The following is an 18612-nucleotide window of genomic DNA, read 5'->3' as shown; positions in this document are numbered from 1 at the left end:
TTTCTTCTTCCACATGGCTGCGTGCCCGTCAGCTCCCTTCGGAACTGATTGTCCGCCAGACCCTTTCCAAAGATGACTTTCAAATCCTTGACCATATCAAATACCTCAGCACCGGTGTGTTCCGCAGCTTCGGCCGGTGATCTGCCTTGCCGTTGTAATGCTTGCCTTTCTTTCTTCTTGGATGACCTTTCGGAAGAAATCGACGATGCCCAAGGTACACGTTCTTCTTACAATTTGGCAAATGTACACTTTCGCCGCATGTAAGCGGTGCGTGCATGCATTGTATCCCTTATTTGACAGTCCCGAAAGGTTACTAAGAGCAGGCCAATCGTTGATGGTTACGAAAAGCAACGCTCGTAGGTCAAATTCCTCTTCTTTGTGCTCATCCCACACACGGACACCAGGTCTGCCCCACAGCTGTAAAAGTTCATCAACTAATGGCCTTAGGTACACATCGATGTCGTTGCCGGGTTGCTTCGGACCTTGGATGAGCACTGGCATCATAATGAACTTCCGCTTCATGCACAACCAAGGAGGAAGGTTGTAGATGCATAGAGTCACGGGCCAGGTACTATGGCTGGAGCTCGCTCGCCAAAAGGATTCATGCCATCCATACTTAGACCAAATCTTATGTTCCTTGCGTCGCCTGCAAAATCTTTGAACTCTCTCGTCGATCTTTCTCCATTGCGTTCCATCTGCGGGGTGTCTCAACTCCCCGTCCGACTTACGGTCCTCTTTGTGCCATCGCAACAACTTGGCATGCTCTTTGTTCCCGAACAGACGTTTCAACCGTGGTATTATAGGAGCATACCACATCACCTTGGCGGGAACCCTCTTCCCGGGTTTCGGCCCTCAACATCGTCACCAGGGTCATCGCCTCTGATCTTATAACGCAATGCGGTGCATACCGGGCATTCATTCAAATTCTCGTATTCACCGCGGTAGAGGATGCGATCGTTGATGCATGCATGTATCTTCGTAACCTCTAAACCTAGAGGGCGGACAACCTTCTTTGCTTCGTACGTGCTGGCGGGCAACTCGTTATTCTTTGGAAACATATTCTTCAACATTTTCAGCAAGTTTTCAAATGCCGAGTCAGCTACACCTGCTCGTGCCTTCCATTTCAGCAAATCCAGTGTGCAGCCCAGCTTTTTCAGACCATCATCGCATCCGAGTACAGGCGCCTTCCTGTGATCCTCTAACATGCGATCCAAATTCTCCCTCTCCTTTTCAGTTTCGCAGCGTCTCCGTGCATCAGCAATGGTCCGACCAAGATCATCAACGGGATCATCACGTGCCTCTTCTTCACCTTCCCCTTCACCTTCCCCTTCACCTTCAGCATCCTCCATGAAAGTATCACCGAAATGAGCAAGATAGCTTTCATCGATGAAATCATCCCCTTCTTCATCTTCTTCCATTATAACCCCTCTTTCTCCATGCTTGGTCCAACAATTATAGCTTGGCATGAAACCGTGGCGAAGCAGGTGCATGTGAACATCTCTTGAGGAAGAGTAACCCTTCTGATTCTTACAGTTAACACATGGACAGATAACAAAACCCCCCTGCTTGTTCGCATTAGCCACTACGAGGAAATCTTTCAAACCCGTACTGAACTCGCCGGAGAGTCGGTTACCGTACATCCATTGCCAATTCATCTGCATTATTATAATATAAAATATATAATTAACCATCATGCATTTGTTAAACTAACTAGCTACAAACAATATAAATTAAACAATGAACTACACACATGCATATTTTATCAATGACACATCAAAGGTTCAAGTTGCTAACCGCGATCGAGGAGGAAAAAATAAATGAGAAAGCTCAAGTGTGGCTCCAACACTTCATATCATGTTTGTTTCATGCTCTTGGGGCATTTCATCAAACACCTTATGTGCATAAGAGGAACCAAAAGCAAACCTAACACCCACTTGTGAAGTTTGTGAAGAGAATGGCTCCAAATGGCTAAGTGTTGGCTGCTGGATGGGTATATATAGGGAGGGGCTTTAGTCCCGGTTGGCTCGGCCAACCGCGACTAAAGGCCTTCGCATTTAGTCGCGGTTGGCCTGGCCAACCGCGACTAAAGCCCCCCACGTGCACCAGCTGGCCACCGAGCGCCCTGGGCCCAGGCCTTTGGTCGCGGTTCGCCTCCCGAACCGCGACTAAAGGTCCCATTAGTCGCGGTTCCTATAGCTTCGTGACTTATGGGGCAGGACGGAAGCCTGTTTTTCTACCAGTGAAAGTTAGTCATAGTGAATAGTATAAAATAGAGTAGTAAGATGCACATATTGCTAATCCATGTTACGCCCATCTTTTTTATTAGTTCGTGTTTTGAGATTAGTTGAAATCAAATTTCAAGATAACCTCTGGCTAAAAGTCAAATCCGCCTTTTTCGTGAACCGCTGACTCCGATGCATACAAGGTAACCTCCATCGGAATTTGGGAGAACATTGACCTTGCTGATTGTTGAGCTGCACCCGACTAGCACCTCAAAGTTTCAAACTGATGTGCAAGGCTAGAAATCCGTCACATGCTAAGTAATGCTGGCACGGTCATTTTTGGACGGCAAAACGGTAAGTACGCAACCGGCCCCCAACACCTCCTTCTTCGTAGTCTCCGGCGGCACCTTTTTCCCGCTTACATCTCCCATGTTTCCACACCCCCCCCCCCCCCCACATCTATGTATGTTCTAAACTTAATAGTAGCACTAGCAGCATTGGATGAGTCACATACTCTGTCACAGGAATCAGTCTCTTTCCCTGTTGTGTTTGTGGCTTAGCTTCAAGATTATTGTAGTGAATTTGGTTATTCGGTTATGTTCTTATGGATTTGCAATTAGAATGTAGGAACAATAGTTCCAAGTTTTTTGGATTAATTTAATTTTTATATTATTTAAAATCTCAAACAAAACATCCCGAGAATTTTTTCCTACATTTCATATCAAATATTTCAATGAACTGCACAGTTTTAAGTTCAAAAATTGTATGGCGTGAGAGGGAAAAAAAGGCTAGCACGAATCTTGATGCACCTATGAATATCTTCTCTCTTTTGTGAGACCATAGAGATCGAGATTCAGAGGTCACGATGGAATTATTAGTAAAAGTTCACAGGTAATCAAAATTTCAAGTTCCAAATTGAGAAATATTAGCTTTTCCCTTTTCGATCTAGATATGCATACCTGGCAGTAATTGGCGGCCACAGACTCATAGTGAGAGAGACATCAAGGACGTACAAGGTATATATTAGTTAAGATGGTCCAGATATAGCGCCACCATACATTTTGGACCTTTTTCAAACCGTTGAGCCAGTCAAACATGGTCATTGCCTTTGTCTTCTGAAGGATAACCTTGCATTTTTTCATTTGAATATTCCTTCTTTGGTGCATCTAAAAAAAAATACTGTCTAGGACAGTAAACTGTAAACGGCACAACTAAATTAGCATGCCTCGAATCATAATTCCCGTGATTCCAGCCGCGTGTGCTTTTTAATTGTTGGATTGTATTTTGAACTTTGAGAAGAGAAAGTAACAGCTGAATTCTAAGAGCATCTCTAGTGGCTCGTTAAAAGGGTTTAAACGAATTTAGACGATCGTGAGGCAAAAAAGTGTTCCCAGCGTCTGATCTATCGCGTTGTCTAAAATTTAGGCGTCCTCCAAAACTGCTACGCGTCGTCCATATCTGCACCATGGTGCCACGATCGTCCAAACGCGGGCTGCTTCCCAAGCGCTCGCTCCCGCCCCCATCTGGAACCGTTGGAGTCGCGGTGGACGCGCCTCTCCCGCGATGTCGCCGTCGCTCCACTCGCCGGCTCCAGCCGCGCCTTCTTTCCCGGCAGAATTTGTGAGGTGAAAGAGAGAAATTGGTCGGGGCGAGGGGTTGCTCAACCCTGGCACCTTGGTAGGCGCCAGATGCGGCCACCGGCGCTCCATTTTGCCAGGCAGTGCGTTGGTGCCGCACCTGGAGGCGGCTTGTGCTAACTGAATTTTCTTTCTGACTTGTGCTGACTACAGCTAGCTATCTATCCAGATATATCTGTTTCATGTCTATCACCGCTCGTGGACCAAGCCTTGCTCTTTGCTTACTTTTTTTTATGGTTGTACACACTGTTTCTACGGTATAAAGAGCTAGACAAAAAAACATTCTAGTGTGCCGAGAGAGCTATCTGAATTTTGCATGACATAAGTTAACTGAATTTTGCATCGATAGCGGTTGAATGGTAGTTATAAGATATTAATAAAATATAGGAGAGAGAATATACAAGTCCTCCATATAGACTAGCCGCTGGAAAACTAAGAAAGTCTAAAGAGAAATCTCTTTAGACCATTGTCTATATGAACATATACACGCCCAAATTTAGACCATCCACTAGAGATGCTCTAAGGGTGGAAAAATACACAGGGCCACAGGATCCTACTTGCTAGTCACCAGAGTCACCAAGTGGAGTGCGACCTATGCAGACTGATGTCACTACTGGAGCCACTGCACGCGATTGTTTCTTGATGTCTGCCATTCTCATATCTCCAAGCCTTCTAGATGTCTATCACGTTATACGCTTTGAGAAAACTCAAGAGATGTTCAGGTTTGAACATTTCAGTTAGCATTGTAAATCATTTTTTTCACAAAAAATAGCAGGAACTACTCATTTTTTTAGATGATACTATCTACTCTGTTTTCTGGCGACCCACGAGAAATACATTTACCACACCCTATTGGTCTCTCTTGAAAAAATATAACAATTTTCCTCTCTACACATATTATATAATAAGGGGGTTGTGAAGGCAGCAGTGCGGGTGAGTGAAGGTCAACTATGTATGGGTCCATAGTTGTATGTGTTGACGAGTTTAATCCTTTTTTACGTCTTGTTGTGACATTATGACTACTTTTACCTTATCTAGAGACGTTTGTCGCATTTTATTGGAGTCTGTTAGTATGTGTGGTAGTTGGTTGGGCGCATAAATAGAGATGTATTCATTGAGAACTTACCCGAGATGCAACATATATAGTGGTGCGGTCCGACCATTTAGTTGCCCAAGGTCCGAAATTGGACTGCATCGAACTCCAATTTTTTTTAGGTGTTCATATGTTGAAGGCTCCATCCATGGTAAGGGATATTTTCTCAAAAATAAGGTTGAGATCCCGGCCTCTGCATCAAAATGATCCATACAGCCACTACATATATATGATGAGGGATATGGCAAAAGATCTTTGAGAAAGCAGGTGGAGAGAAATACCTGAGGGGTACACCTTACTACACTAGGGGAAAGGAGATGTTCTTAGCACACTAAATCCTACTACCTCCGTTAAAAGATAAGTGTGTCACTTTTGATGTATCTATACGCATTTTAGTCATAGATACATTCGTATTTAGAAAAGGTTGAGATAATTATTTTTGGATGGAGGAAGTATATGTGATGAGTACACACTTTGCCCCAACAAACGAAGATATTACGATCCAGAAATAAATGAGGCAAATGAAAAACCAATGAGATGCTAAGTAGACACCTCAAAGAAAGTCCCTAACCTGGCCTCAAAATGTAAAATTGTAATTTCCCAAATTGTGTCATCAACGAGAATTTTCCTGTCCCGCCAGTTCAACATTGTCCATACAAAAACTTATGATTATTTATTATAGAAGTATTTTTTTGGAAAAACCACCGATCTATTAATGATTATCGACTACCACAAAGATCAAAAATAATAAAAATACAAATAGTGTTTTGACCACCTAGAAAAGACTACAAGCAGTAGAGCGAGCCATACTTGCAACGTTACACATGAAAAACATGGTGTAAAAATATAAGCATATACCCTCATATGCAAAAAAAAAAAAGTAATACTAGGATTTTAATAGCAGACGTTCACTATTAAGGTGCCCTATTTGTCTCTTACTTTTTACATGACTCGGGAAGGAAAATTGCTATTCAAAACAGTGAGCAAAATCTCTCAGTTATTTAAATAGCCCGCGCCACGACGAACAAAACAGCATACGTCGGGACTGCCGTCCAGAGCATCAATCTCGCCCATTTCTATGCAGGTATTCACGTGCACCATGTCCACAGACCCAAAAACAAAGTCGAAGAGGATGACCTTTTTGGTTAGTATCAGTCGGGCTCGTCAACACGTTACAGATTTCATCAACACGAAACAATAAAAGCTACTCCCTGCGATCCAAGAAAAAATGACAGAGTTCTAGTTTAAATTGTTACTACATTTTTAGTAAAATTCTGATACTTCTTTATGGATCGGTGAGAGTAGAGTAAAACGAGAAGGAATTACATGTGGATGCATTTTTCAAGAAAATATACCGTATTTAAAAAAATCAATATCTTTTTACAAATATGTTGCATCGGGTGCAAATAATGCTAATTACATCAAAATAGCATGAAAAGGTTTGGTTGTGCTGTCCAATCCCATTCGTACTTGTTGAGAGTACTTTCTCTTAGTTCATGCAAACAAAGAGAGAACTGAGCCGCTGAACTGAAAATTGGATACAACCACAAATAATAAGTTTAGTTTCAGCTTCTTCTGGAAGACCAAAATAGAGAGTAGAATATAAAAAGAATGTTCTACATACTCAGCCTAACCACCTCCCTCCCCTGAGTCTCCTGCCATAGCCAGTATCCTCACCTCACCCAGAACCCACCAATCACAGGGCTCCTTTGTATTCTCTCGAAGATGTACCCTTACAAAACCACAACCAGAATTTTTCACAACACGAAGGGCACACAGGCTGACAGACAGCACAGCCTCAAGTCTCCACACCACCACCACCAAGTACAATCCTCCCACAAAACCCCATCCACTCCTTTATCATCGTTTCCCTCCCTTTCCTCCCCTCTCCCGTTCATCCTCAGCCCCCTCTTTGCCTGCCATGGCAAACGCTTCTCTCCAATCCTTCCTTCTTCAGCACCACCATTCTTTCCTCAACAGCACAGTCCATGACGGCTCCCCTACTGCAGCTCTCAGGCTCACCACCAACGCCAGCACCAGCATTTCCTTCAAGCTCTTCACCAGCAGCTCCTCCTCGGTGACCACAGCATCCACTGCAGCTCCAACTCCGGTCGCCTCCGCGGCCACGACAACCTCGCCTCCTACCCCCTCCCTGGAGCTCCTAGGCCAGCAGCTCGCGGAGGGAGATTACCGCCAGGCCGACGAGACCACCCGCGCGCTCCTCATCTACCTCGCGGGCGAGCCTGCGCGTCGTCGAGGGTATGTTTTCTTCTCGGAGGTCCAGTTCATCTCTGTGGAGGACCTCCGTGCCATCGACACGCTCTGGATGGAGCACAGCAATGGCAAGTTCGGGTACAGCGTGCAGCGGCGGATTTGGGAGAAGTCCGTGCGCGACTACACCCGCTTGTTCATTAAGATTGGCTGGATGAAGAAGCTGGACAGTGAAGTGGAGCAGTTCAACTACAGGGCCTTCCCTGATGAGTTCATATGGGAGCTGAACGATGACACGCCAGAGGGCCATCTGCCCCTCACCAATGCCCTCAGAGGGACACGGCTCATGGAGAACATATTCACTCACCCTGCCTTTGACTGCCCAGAAGAGGAAGCAGCAGAAGAGGAGAACAATGACACAGGCAGCAACGCTGGTCAGAATAAGGATGATAGCAAAGTGAGGGTGAGGCCAAAGATTATGACAGACTTCAAGCCTGACTACTCCTTTTAAGGAGCATGCAAAGCGCATGGATGTTTGTGATTCTGTCATGGTGCAGTTGATTTAAGAAGTCATGTTTCTGTAGTTCGTTTTGGTTGTTTTGTACTAAACATGCATGGAAATTTGTGACCAGATATATTATAAAGATAAATGTTTGAGAAGCTGTTTGCTCTGCACACTTATCCTTGCGTCCACACATGCAAAGGATAAACAGCCTACACTGGACAAAGCTAAAATATAAATATGGCGAAAGCACGGATGCTATGCTTCCTGTGATGGATGGCATGCAGATGGAGGTGGAGCAATGGCACTACTGATGCATGCAAATGCCATGGGAAGCTAATATTCGCTTTTCTCCATGATACGCCATTGGAAAGCTCAGTGCAGAAATGGCCGTTTCATTTTGAGGAAACCACCAGGTAGAAAAGGGTTGTCCATAACAGAGAACCATCAGTTTCCAGCGGATCATATCCACTTGTTTCCTGGAAAGTGGCTGATTGATGTGAGCAAGAACAATTTTGGCGATATAGTCGAAATTATATGAGTCTCCAAAACCTGATGAGTCATCTGAGAGAAAATTACCTTTCTTTTGACTGCCGCTATTTTTTTCCCATTTCATGCACAAGGACAGAGCCTTCGAGTATGTTGATGTGAGCCATCACACGTTAGGCGCTCATCCATCTGCATGTACAAGCATGCTCCTGGATTCTGAAACAACAGCCAGACAAAAATTAGTTCCATGTATAAAGTATATTCGCCAAAACTCTTAGTCATGTCCAGTACACACTGTCCTCCCAAACAAACACACAGAGTAATGCAAAGCATCAGCTCTGGGAATCTATTGAAATAGGTATGACTGGTTCACTACATTATACTTTTTGAAAAAAAAAAGCTGAATAATTGAAAACCAAGGGTAAAGATATTTTCCCCTGGTCCCTGGCCAAGATTCAATACTCAAAACTGATTACACCATGTGGCAGAACCAGCTTTACCTAAATGTTTAGGTCATCGGCGTTATGTCAATGGCGCAGGATAGTACAGCCAGTCCCAATCTCACCCGATCAAATTAAGAGATAATGATCTTATTTAGGAAGTTGAAAGAGACAGAAATAGTTAGGAAAATAGAGATGAATTAGTTTCCTTTCAATTAGAGATTGTTCTGTTTTACTTAGATGTTACTTTCTTAGGCAAGGGACACCACACCATGTACTCCATAAAGATTAAGGAATTGATTGTCAAAAGACACAAACTAAAGCATAATAGCCTCTCCAACCACAAACATCGATTAGGCCCTGATTACTGGTAGATAAGGGCAAGTGTCCTATCCCTGGTTTCCTGATATTTACCAACCAATGCATGTGACAGGTTGGCGAAAGTTCTCACACTGAACTGATAGAGCTTCGAGATTGAGAGAATAATTCTTGGTACCCACTGAAGCCAGCAAAATCTTCTCCGCTGACCGATTTCTGGGCAATGGAAGGTTGGATGAACACCCAACCAGGTCAACTTGTGTACATATATCGTAGGCGAGGTATGGCCTCATCGGTTCAGCTCTTGATGTTTCTATGCAACCAAAATGAACACTGCATTTCTCTAGGGTCAACACAATCATCATATCTAGGCCATCACCGAAATGTTGAGTATGCCTTCAAATGCCTAATAGTTCAGGAAACTTCAAATCGATGACTAGGAATCTAAATTTAGTTAGTTCAACACAGATCATTTGGCAGAAATTTCTCAAAGGCAACAACGCATGTTTTCCACTCATTTTAGGCTCACAGATGGATGCAGGCGAGTGTTGCTGTTTGAGTGTTATTGTATGTTTATTTTGCAGGTCATGGCACTAGATGTGTTGGTTCCCTCTGAAATCTGAACACCAACAGGTCTAGAGAAAGATGAGTTTGTGAGTGTGGCCCATGTGTGTTTACCCCCATAAATAGATTAAGGTTTGTAGATAACCATGATTTTGATCATCAAAAAAAAAAACAGTGTATCTGCAGCCATAGCAAGATACAACTATGAGATTGTAAGTCAGGAACTCATGTGTATTGCACTAAACTGCTAATGCTTGATTCCTTTTGCTTAGATCAGTCTTCCACTTAGCTGAGATCAAAATGCCTCAGGGAAAATGATAATAGGGCTAATTCTCAGCACAGAATTGTTAATAGTATAATGGTGAGTAGCTAATATCAGCCTTCTTAATTTACACGCATACAAGTCAATTCCAGCATATCTTCCATGGAGATGGCCGAGAAATAACATTGTGGAGATAAATATATTGAATTAACATGTCCAATGACTATTTTAAGGAATGGTTAGAACAGCTACGGACACTTTCTAGTCGGGATATGGCAAGAACTATACACAAAAAATATTGTATTTGCATAAAAACTGAGTAATGAAACTTTTTTTTTTCAGAAGAGCCTCTTAACAGTGTTCATGTGGTCAAATAACATAAATATGTACTAGTCGTACCAAATTTCTTGGAGCTTCATCTACAACTTCAGCAGGTTGGTCAGGTCCAAGACTGGGAAAGCAACCACTTTTGCATCTCATATATTTCTGCAAACTGGTTTCAACGATAAAACATGAGCAAGCGATTTTTCATTATTTTTCTTAAATTGATAATTAATCAGGCAAAAAGGTCAACATAAGTACATATCAAATAAGACCCATAAGCAAGCGTACGGATATTTGGAAATCCTGGAAAAATAATGATAAGCAAGGCCAAATAACTCTGATTCATAAACTAAGTTACTGACAGAACCTAAATCAAACTGGTAAAAGCAAAGTCTCATATTTGGCACAGAATAATTCATTTATTTTCTTAAGAATCTACAGGTTAACAATACTGCTGTCGGTGATTATTTATAGGCACTGTAATGCTACATTTTATGTTGAAACATGATTCAGTGCTTTAGTTTTGGCACTGGCTGGCCCAAAGCCGGTGTAAATATTGGCTCAACTTTAAAATACCTGTTAGTGTTAACTTTAGAATACCTGTTTGTATCAAGTTCGAAATATCTTTCATCGTCAACTTTCATCTAAAGAACTATCTAGTGCAGACTATTCAACATAACAATTAACTGGGCAAAAAAGTCATTATTTCCTTAAAGTGCTCGCAATAAAACTGGCTACTTGACCAGTCATCACACAGCAATAAATTACATTGAAAAATTAGAATGTAAATCATAGAAAGTTTAGATGTTTTAAATAGACTTACATCTCACATTTGTTCAGCTCAGAAAGCTTGCTTGGAACACATGATTGTCCTTTCGCTCCGCACACAGAATTACACGATTCCCCCTGCCTGAATTTCAAGTATGATTTCATAAAGCAATTCCCATGGGTTTCATTCACAGTCCTAGATATAGAACTTAAACTGAAGTTCCTTACCTCCCCAAAAGGACATTAATGCCAGCCAACCTTGAACCACAGTCTCTTGATCCACAGTTTGATTCAGTTGACCCTGTTAAATAGCTACACACAATCATTTTCTAATGCATAAACAATAATGTCACAACGTGAGCAGTGGGATCAGCACAGACTAAGCCTGAAACTAAAAAGAAACTTACCAGAGGTCTAATTCTTGTTAACTCCCACACACCCAAGAAGTCAAAAAACATAAGAGTTCCACACGAATACCAGGATATCTCAGGTTCCCATAATGTATTTCAATCTCCAAAAAATCCCCCTACCCCACATCAAGCTCGGCATATAAATCTCTAACAGAAGATAACTAATTGATTGAATCTAACTAACAGATAGGGCGCTAACGAACTGATCCAATGAAGCAGATAAAATGTGAACTCTCTCCCTCTCTCCCTCTCTCCATCTATCTCCCTCTCTCTCTCTCTCTATGGGCTCAGTTACACCCATGATGTGGTGACCCCTTGTTATTTGGTTGATGTCAAAATTATACTCCCAATATTTCTCTATAAATGGTTAGAGAAGCTAAAACTGAAACTGAGATCTTGAAATTAAGTCTGGATCCAAATATTTTATCTTTGGAGTCTGACATAAATTCAGAAATTTGCTAGCTTCACATCCAGAAGTACTGCACAACAGTTATCGTCACCAGCATTAGTGACAGTTTCCAATTGCAGCATCTCCTCATATATTTGGTTTCAGTGTGGCTACTGCTACTGCTGACTGCTGATATGCAGTCAAGCCCACGAACCGAAGTGAATTGGCCTGGCCTTTCTGAACCGGGCTAGCGACTACTTATGGCTAATAGTATTTAGCAACAAGTTGATCCAAGCAGAGCTTGGCTTCTATCGACATTTAGTGGGCGGTTGAATTCAAATCTCATGAGGAAATAATAGATAGCACTAACAAGATAGCTTAGGTGTACCAGAAATGATCAGAATGTATGCTATAACTAGAGAATGTGGTGATTTAGCCAAGATGCAAGAATATAATGCTTACCAGATGAATTTTGCTGCATCATGAAGCAGTGATGGAAATCACTCACATAAGCATTTTCATGGACCTGAAGATTCAAAGGACAACTTACATTCAAAGAAAGAGTTGTTTACCATATAATTTGAACTTGTAGTTGCTGTATTTGTAACATGACAGATTCCCAGCGAAATAAGACACTGTGATGATGAAAATACACAGAACCACTGTGTTTCTTATTTCACATATGCATGTTAAAGGTGTCCTGAAACAATCATATTAGCCTGAGAAGGAACAAGTACCACGCTTGCAGAACTATGGCGGCATCTTCCCATGCAGAAATCGAAGATATCGGTGTACGTTCCTAAAAGAATAATAATCTGTAAAATTCTTCCGACACATTACAGTATTCAAGGTAAACCAAACAATAAGTACAAGCATCTTACCAGCAGTAACTGGTTTGGCTACCTTCAACTTCTGCACATCTCCTTCGTTGGTCTGTCACAAGGATGAGTAAATGACTTAGGAAATGATGAGTCATTTATTCAAAATTCTTCTGTCAAATCAAGTATTACAAGTAATAATTTACCCTAGAAGGATCCAAGCAGCAAGAAACACAATACTCGTAAGAGTTGCAGCACTGTAAATCAAGGTTGCAGCCCCTGGATGGTGTCATGAACCGTGTTAGGTTTACAATGTTGCCCGCTTTGTACGATGCGATGCTTTTACTGATATTTGTGCAACGGAGGGTAAGAAACTCACTGACAGGAAAAGCGTGCTCCTGTTCTTGGGCAGCAGCGAGACCATGGATCGACTGAAAGGGCGGAACATACATAACCTACAAAGAATGTGTTCTATTAGAGGAGAAAAGGCTATGAGGGAGCATAAGTTCAGAAGACAGGATAGGCCAGAGAGAGAGGCCATGGCCCATGTGTTGTACCATTATCATCTGATATCAAATGCCGCCCTTGAACGGTTCTTCTGCACATAATGGGTTCAGCCAAACCAATGTCCTTCCTGAACAGGACTCAAAATCAGGTTCTGTCATCAGATTTAGTGGAATTACATCTAGAATGGCAGTAGCTGAATGTGCTAACACTAGAATGGAGAAACACTGATGATATCTTTGCCCCGGCATGAAGCACTATTTGAAAAGAATTGTTACCCTATATTTAGCTCAATGCTTGTCATTTTATTGAATTCTCCTGTATAGTCAAATTTTGTGACAGTACTGAAATCGTATACAGTATATGCTGTACACCTGTATGGCATCTACGGTGCTGCAAATTAAGCCGCACGGCAACAGGCAAGGCTGCCAATCGTGCCAGACCGAAGGAAAACACGAAAGAACTATCACGGATAATCGATACCGACGGAAAAAATTAACAATTTAGAGCTCCGAACAGCGACGAAGAGAGTATTTGCGTTTCTAGGACGCGACGCTGGACTGGGGGGAGGCGGGGAACGGATCTCGCTCACCGGATGGCGGAGACGGGGGCGGGGAGACAGGCGCAGAAGGCGGCGGCGGCGTAGAGGATCCTGCGGAGGAAGAGGAGGCGCGGGCTCGCCATCCGGTCGGAGTCCGCGTCGCCGGTGTACGGATGCGCGCGTGTGCGTCGAGTTGTTTCGCTGAAAGCTGAAACAGAGTGGCAAGCGACAGGGATGAAAGTGGCCAGGGCAGTAATGCCAGACCAATCTATTGTGGTCAGAATTTTTTTTTTAAGTTCACAAAAGTGGTTCCTTTTAATCTATATTATATTATTACTAGTACAAATGCCCGTGCTTTGTCATGGATTTTCAAATTTTATTTCTTAATGCACATAAAAACGTTCACCAACGGGGAATGATCCCTCCCTTGGCTATACGTTGTTAGGTAGGATGAGACTCTCCCCGCGGATGGACGCGGATGGATGATAACCCGGTTTATTCGCCCCTCCTAAGAAATTACCGCGGATGGGGATTCGAACCCGGGTAGACTGGCTGCGCACTCGCTTGCCTTGCCACTGAGCTAGAACTCAGTTCTCCTCAATGCACATACATAATTCATAACTTACTACGAAAATTTAAAACAAATCAGGGATATTATAATGTAATACAATATGATAATACTCTTTCGGGGTAAGTCTCACACATGTGTCATGGTTCATAACTGTTAAGTCAAGAATCTCTCCTTTTCGATGTATTATTGTCTCACAAAACATGAATGCCGCAAACACATGTATAACTGAAAAAATACTTCTTTTCTGATTAGTCTAAACAACACTTTGATATTCATAATTAAATGCTCGTGTTGCTCGTGCTTTGTAAGATGTATAAATATTCAAATGGTTTCACACCACTCGTGCCAAACATGTAAATTTGGAATTCATAGGAAATTAGGATTCTTATGGGCCTTAAACATCATTGTCAAATCTTGAGCCAGGGCCTTCTCAACAACGTGCAAAACGCTTAATGCTCAAAAAATTGTAGATATAAAATAAAATTGTTTTTATTTACTTCGCAGGGTAATGTTATCATGCCAAATATTCTAAGCGAGTTGCTTCATGGCAAATGTTCCTCTAAAGTGTTGTGAGTCCCACTTTGAACTGCAGACCAAAAGAACCAAATGTCTCTTTTATAAGCCATGTCAACTCTTAGAAAAAATCTACGTCGTGAGTAATACAAACAATGCAAAAACATATTTTATGCATAATTAATTATTTAGTATAACTTGGCAGCCGATAGAAAATATTTATATTGTTTTACGAAGAAAGTCCACTTATCGTCCTTGAATTTTTAAGGAAGTTCATTTTTCGTCCTAAAATTTATCTTTGGTTAGAACGGGACTTGAACTCTCGAAATAGTTCACTTTTCATCCTTTTTTGGTTTAATTGAGAAAATCGCTGATATGGAAAGAAGAGACAATCAACCAACCAAATTGTTTTTAAACTAGACCAAGCCCAAGCTAGTTGAGATGTCGAAATCAACATCTTAATGAAAAAATAGAAACCCTTGTGTCCCCGAACCAGTCTCTCGCTCGATATATCACACACACTCTCTCTCTCTCCCAATTCACTTGAAGGCATGCTTGCTTTGCCTATCAACATCGTCATGCCTCTGTGCTCATGCAGCGTCGCCTTGAGTCTTCTGCCACCCGTGGCAGATAATTGCCTAGCTCAACCGAGGTAAGGATTAAAAGTGAAACATTCTTAGAGTTTAAGGGCCGTTTTGAACCAAACAAAAGTTCTAGGACCAAAAGTGAACTTCCACTAGAATTCAAGGACCAAAAGTGGACTTTTTTCTTGTTTTACAAATAAATCTAGTTGTCTGATATTGACGATCAACCTACAAACCTTCGAATGAACATCTGGATAGAGAAATCGCTCCAAATGTATCAAGTAGCTCGCATCAAACTTGCAGCCGGCTTTGCCTTCTGTGCACCTCTGGCAGGCATGAAGGCGATGACAACTGCTACCTCTATTGTGTGCTCGTTCTCAGGCCAATTTAATCTTGTATGCATCCATGAAGACTATGACGGCCACTGAGATCGGCACCACAACTCCAGTCGTACACACGTTATATATCAGCATCCACTATTAAATACTTCGCCTCCTTCAGATGCTCTACAACTTTGCATCTCCATTGGTTGCGCCCGCATATAGGTGCCAATGTCGAACTTCACCACACCTCCCTACTCTCTGATGGCCACGACAAACACGTCAACACCCAAGTCTCGAGGATGATGGCGTTCTGGGAGGCGTCTACATAGTTGCCCATCTACAGAAAATATGCACCCATGGCACCTCGCTGATTCGTTTATAAAGAAGAGTGATGGTAATAGCACATGGTATCGGGCATGTTGCAACATTGGTCAACTTGCAGACAATGTATTTGTCACCGGGTATACATTTTCTAAGGACATCCTATCAAAATCCAACAAAATTTTCATCAATTGTGTGTGTTACTGAAGGGTGCTATGATGCAGATAAATAAAAATATGCAGGTGCAACCCATGGATTTTGAATTCAAGAATGACCAGACTAAGATTTTTCACAATGAGAACCCACAAACATAAAGAATGACCATATGCGTTTGTTCAACATGAGGAAGTTAAGTCTGTGAGTGACAAGGTGGAGGATGAACCATGCTAAGAGGTTCTGTTCATTACACAACACTTCTGCCAATAATAACCTTTCCCAAAAGAATGTGCAATTGCACTAGGCTTCTCTGCTCAAATGGTGAGATGCATTATCTTTTCATACAAGCATACTTTTAGGTGCAGAGTGAAGCTTCTTGCTTCTTATAAGAAAAGGGATTATCCGAGTGCATTGTGTCAAGAAAAGATTACTATAGTTAAAAAAATCAAAATTGTGTCTCGGCGTGATACCTTTTGTAGCTCAGTAAGATACAATCGAGCACTTCCGCAAGCTGCAGGTCGGGCTTTTAAGTCACTCAATCTGTATATATAACCAGGAAAGGAACAATCTCAGTCACCGAGTGATATGAGCGTAACTTGATAAGAAGTAATTACCTGAAAAGAAATGGGTTGCCCATGGCCTTAAGCTGATAAAGGCGCTCTTGAAATTCCTTTGCTTGAGCCTCTTCACCATACATATACAACCAATCTTGCACATGCACTTGCCAACAAGAGCTTCAGCATAGGACATATCCTAGACAAATGAAACAAGATTCATTGTTTGACTAACAGCTCACTGAGTTTCTCTGCAAAAGATTCCCTCTCCTGTTTAGTTTAGACAGTCAACATGTCCGTGTTTTTTTCCAACTGTGATGTATCAAGGCAGCAAATGAGACTTCAAAAAAACAAATAAGGTGCATCACATAAACAATAGTAATTGTGCTATTCGTATATTATCAGTAATCTGCATTTGCCAAATTATATAGATATGGAGATTATCATCATAGACTTAATGTATAGTACAGTATGCCAGAACATTGACAGATTTTGTATATCTTATATGGAGAAAAAACACTCATCATACGATTTTCTGACATCCAAGCTAACTGCAAAATGACTTAGATCTATGTTCACATCACAACAAGCTAAAAAATATCTTTAGACACAACGAGAGAAAAAAAGGCAACCTTTTCCTTCATATATAGTATATGCTAAATTCAATTCGGCTCCCGGGTGCGTATGATCCTTCTACCAAAAAATCATATTTCGAAATGTCGAAAAATTTGGATAAAAAATTCTACATGTACATCTCCATAATATACGTGCGTTCGTCAAGTTTCACGAAAAAACCAATATTTTGTATGGTCTATATAAAAAAGAGAAAGTTTATCTTGTGAAAAGAATTATTTTTAGCACTAAATTTTATCTTTTTTACACACGTCACATGATAAGTTCATTTTTTATGAAACAACTTTGTGAGCACGTAGCACGTGAAGATGTACGTGCGAACTTTTAGTTTCAATTTAAAAAAAAAATTAAAATGTATGTAAGATGCATTTCGAAATATAGGGAGCATATGCACCCATGTTCCAAAACACCGCTCCCGTATATGCTAAATTCAATTCGGCAATTTTCCTCCTTTCAGCATTCTTCTTATTAAGTACCTCTAACCTACTTTTTGCGTCAGCATACAACTCTATTGAAAGAATTGATCCAGCACCAGCCGTCATTTCAATAACCTATTTTCAAATAGGTGAAAAACAATTACACCATGTCTGTCGATAGTAGCATCAATTTACCAACCGAGTATGGTTTACCTTCAGTGAAAACCTGAAGGTTCTTTTCTTTAGCACCTTTTCTGTAATATTATCTTGCGCATTACTTTCATCATCGTATTGCTCGAATTATCTGCATCACTTCCTGAGCTCAAATCCTCCTTACTATCTTTTGCACTATCTTTTGCACTACCAGTCTGATCCGTGGTATTATTCTCCAGAGTCAAGTTCTTCTTTGGAACTTCAACCCATTCAGTCATCTCAATCACTGCTTCTGCCCTATCGAGAGAAGTAATTCCACCTACTCTAAGAAAATTGTAGATTTGCTTTGATGGGTGCAGATAAGTTGCGGCTTCCATACCTGCTTGAAAAATGCACATGGTTAAATTGATGCACTCAAACAAAACATATGGTGAATACATATGGTTCGGCCGTTGCGGCTTTATTTATAAAGCGGGGCGAAAGCCTATTTCTAAGAATACATGTAACAACGTTAACATACCCTTGAAAGTGGTTCATCTTCCAACCAATTCGAACATACAACGGCAACATCGTGAGATTTAGTACTTCGTAACATCTTGCCGTTCTGCAATTAGCATGCGAGATTATTTCGATATTGACAAAAAAATCATAACATAAGTGTCAAAACTCAAAACATGACTCAGAGAGCATAGAAAAAAATAACCACATAATATCTAAGAATAATAAGATCAGATTTTATCTAATTGAAATGTAATTTGATAAAAAAAACTATAATTAACTTGCATGGTAAAAACTCAAAACTCATCTCTTTTTGTTCACATATCTCGCAGGCATAGCACCATCAGAGCATCAAACCTCAAATAGATATTACGCACAAACTATTCATGGATTCTAGGA

At 41.4% G+C, this 18612-nt stretch overlaps 2 protein-coding genes and 1 pseudogene across 2 annotated transcripts; 1 reads left to right on the top strand and 2 right to left on the bottom strand.

Annotated features, from left to right (window-relative positions):
• Window positions 1-6705: 6705 nt before the first annotated feature.
• LOC127293952 (tetrapyrrole-binding protein, chloroplastic) lies at window positions 6706-7823 on the top strand. The gene has a single exon (XM_051323676.2). It carries the CDS (start codon window positions 6874-6876, stop codon window positions 7672-7674), a length of 801 nt encoding a protein of 266 aa, XP_051179636.1. The 5' UTR covers window positions 6706-6873; the 3' UTR covers window positions 7675-7823.
• LOC127293951 (uncharacterized) lies at window positions 7775-13699 on the bottom strand. The gene is made up of 12 exons (XM_051323675.2): window positions 13543-13699; window positions 13004-13080; window positions 12826-12901; window positions 12653-12725; window positions 12510-12561; window positions 12366-12427; window positions 12091-12154; window positions 11059-11131; window positions 10886-10972; window positions 10138-10231; window positions 8245-8370; window positions 7775-8144 (listed from the first exon to the last, which is right to left on the bottom strand). Exons 1-11 carry the CDS (start codon window positions 13632-13634, stop codon window positions 8278-8280), a joined length of 843 nt encoding a protein of 280 aa, XP_051179635.1. The 5' UTR covers window positions 13635-13699; the 3' UTR covers window positions 7775-8144; window positions 8245-8277.
• A 2676-nt stretch (window positions 13700-16375) lies between these two features.
• LOC127347197 (heat shock 70 kDa protein 17-like) lies at window positions 16376-18285 on the bottom strand (annotated as a pseudogene).
• Window positions 18286-18612: the final 327 nt, after the last annotated feature.

This window comes from Lolium perenne, chromosome 4 (assembly GCF_019359855.2).
Source record: "Lolium perenne isolate Kyuss_39 chromosome 4, Kyuss_2.0, whole genome shotgun sequence".
Classification (NCBI taxonomy): Eukaryota; Viridiplantae; Streptophyta; class Magnoliopsida; order Poales; family Poaceae; genus Lolium; species Lolium perenne.
Note: the sequence above shows the minus strand (reverse complement) of the source record. Positions and strands in the feature narration are given on the sequence as shown.

What these genes read in the sequence shown, in the direction of transcription:
- LOC127293951 (XM_051323675.2), bottom strand. Translation starts at nt 13,634, where the DNA reads ATGGCGAGCCCGCGCCTCCTCTTCCTCCGCAGGATCCTCTACGCCGCC. An exon ending in TTTGATATCAGATGATAATG is followed by an intron (nt 12,902 to 13,003) that starts GTACAACACATG and finishes CATTCTTTGTAG; the next exon opens with GTTATGTATGTTCCGCCCTT. An exon ending in AGCCAAACCAGTTACTGCTG is followed by an intron (nt 12,428 to 12,509) that starts GTAAGATGCTTG and finishes TTATTCTTTTAG; the next exon opens with GAACGTACACCGATATCTTC.
- LOC127293952 (XM_051323676.2), top strand. Translation starts at nt 6,874, where the DNA reads ATGGCAAACGCTTCTCTCCAATCCTTCCTTCTTCAGCACCACCATTCT.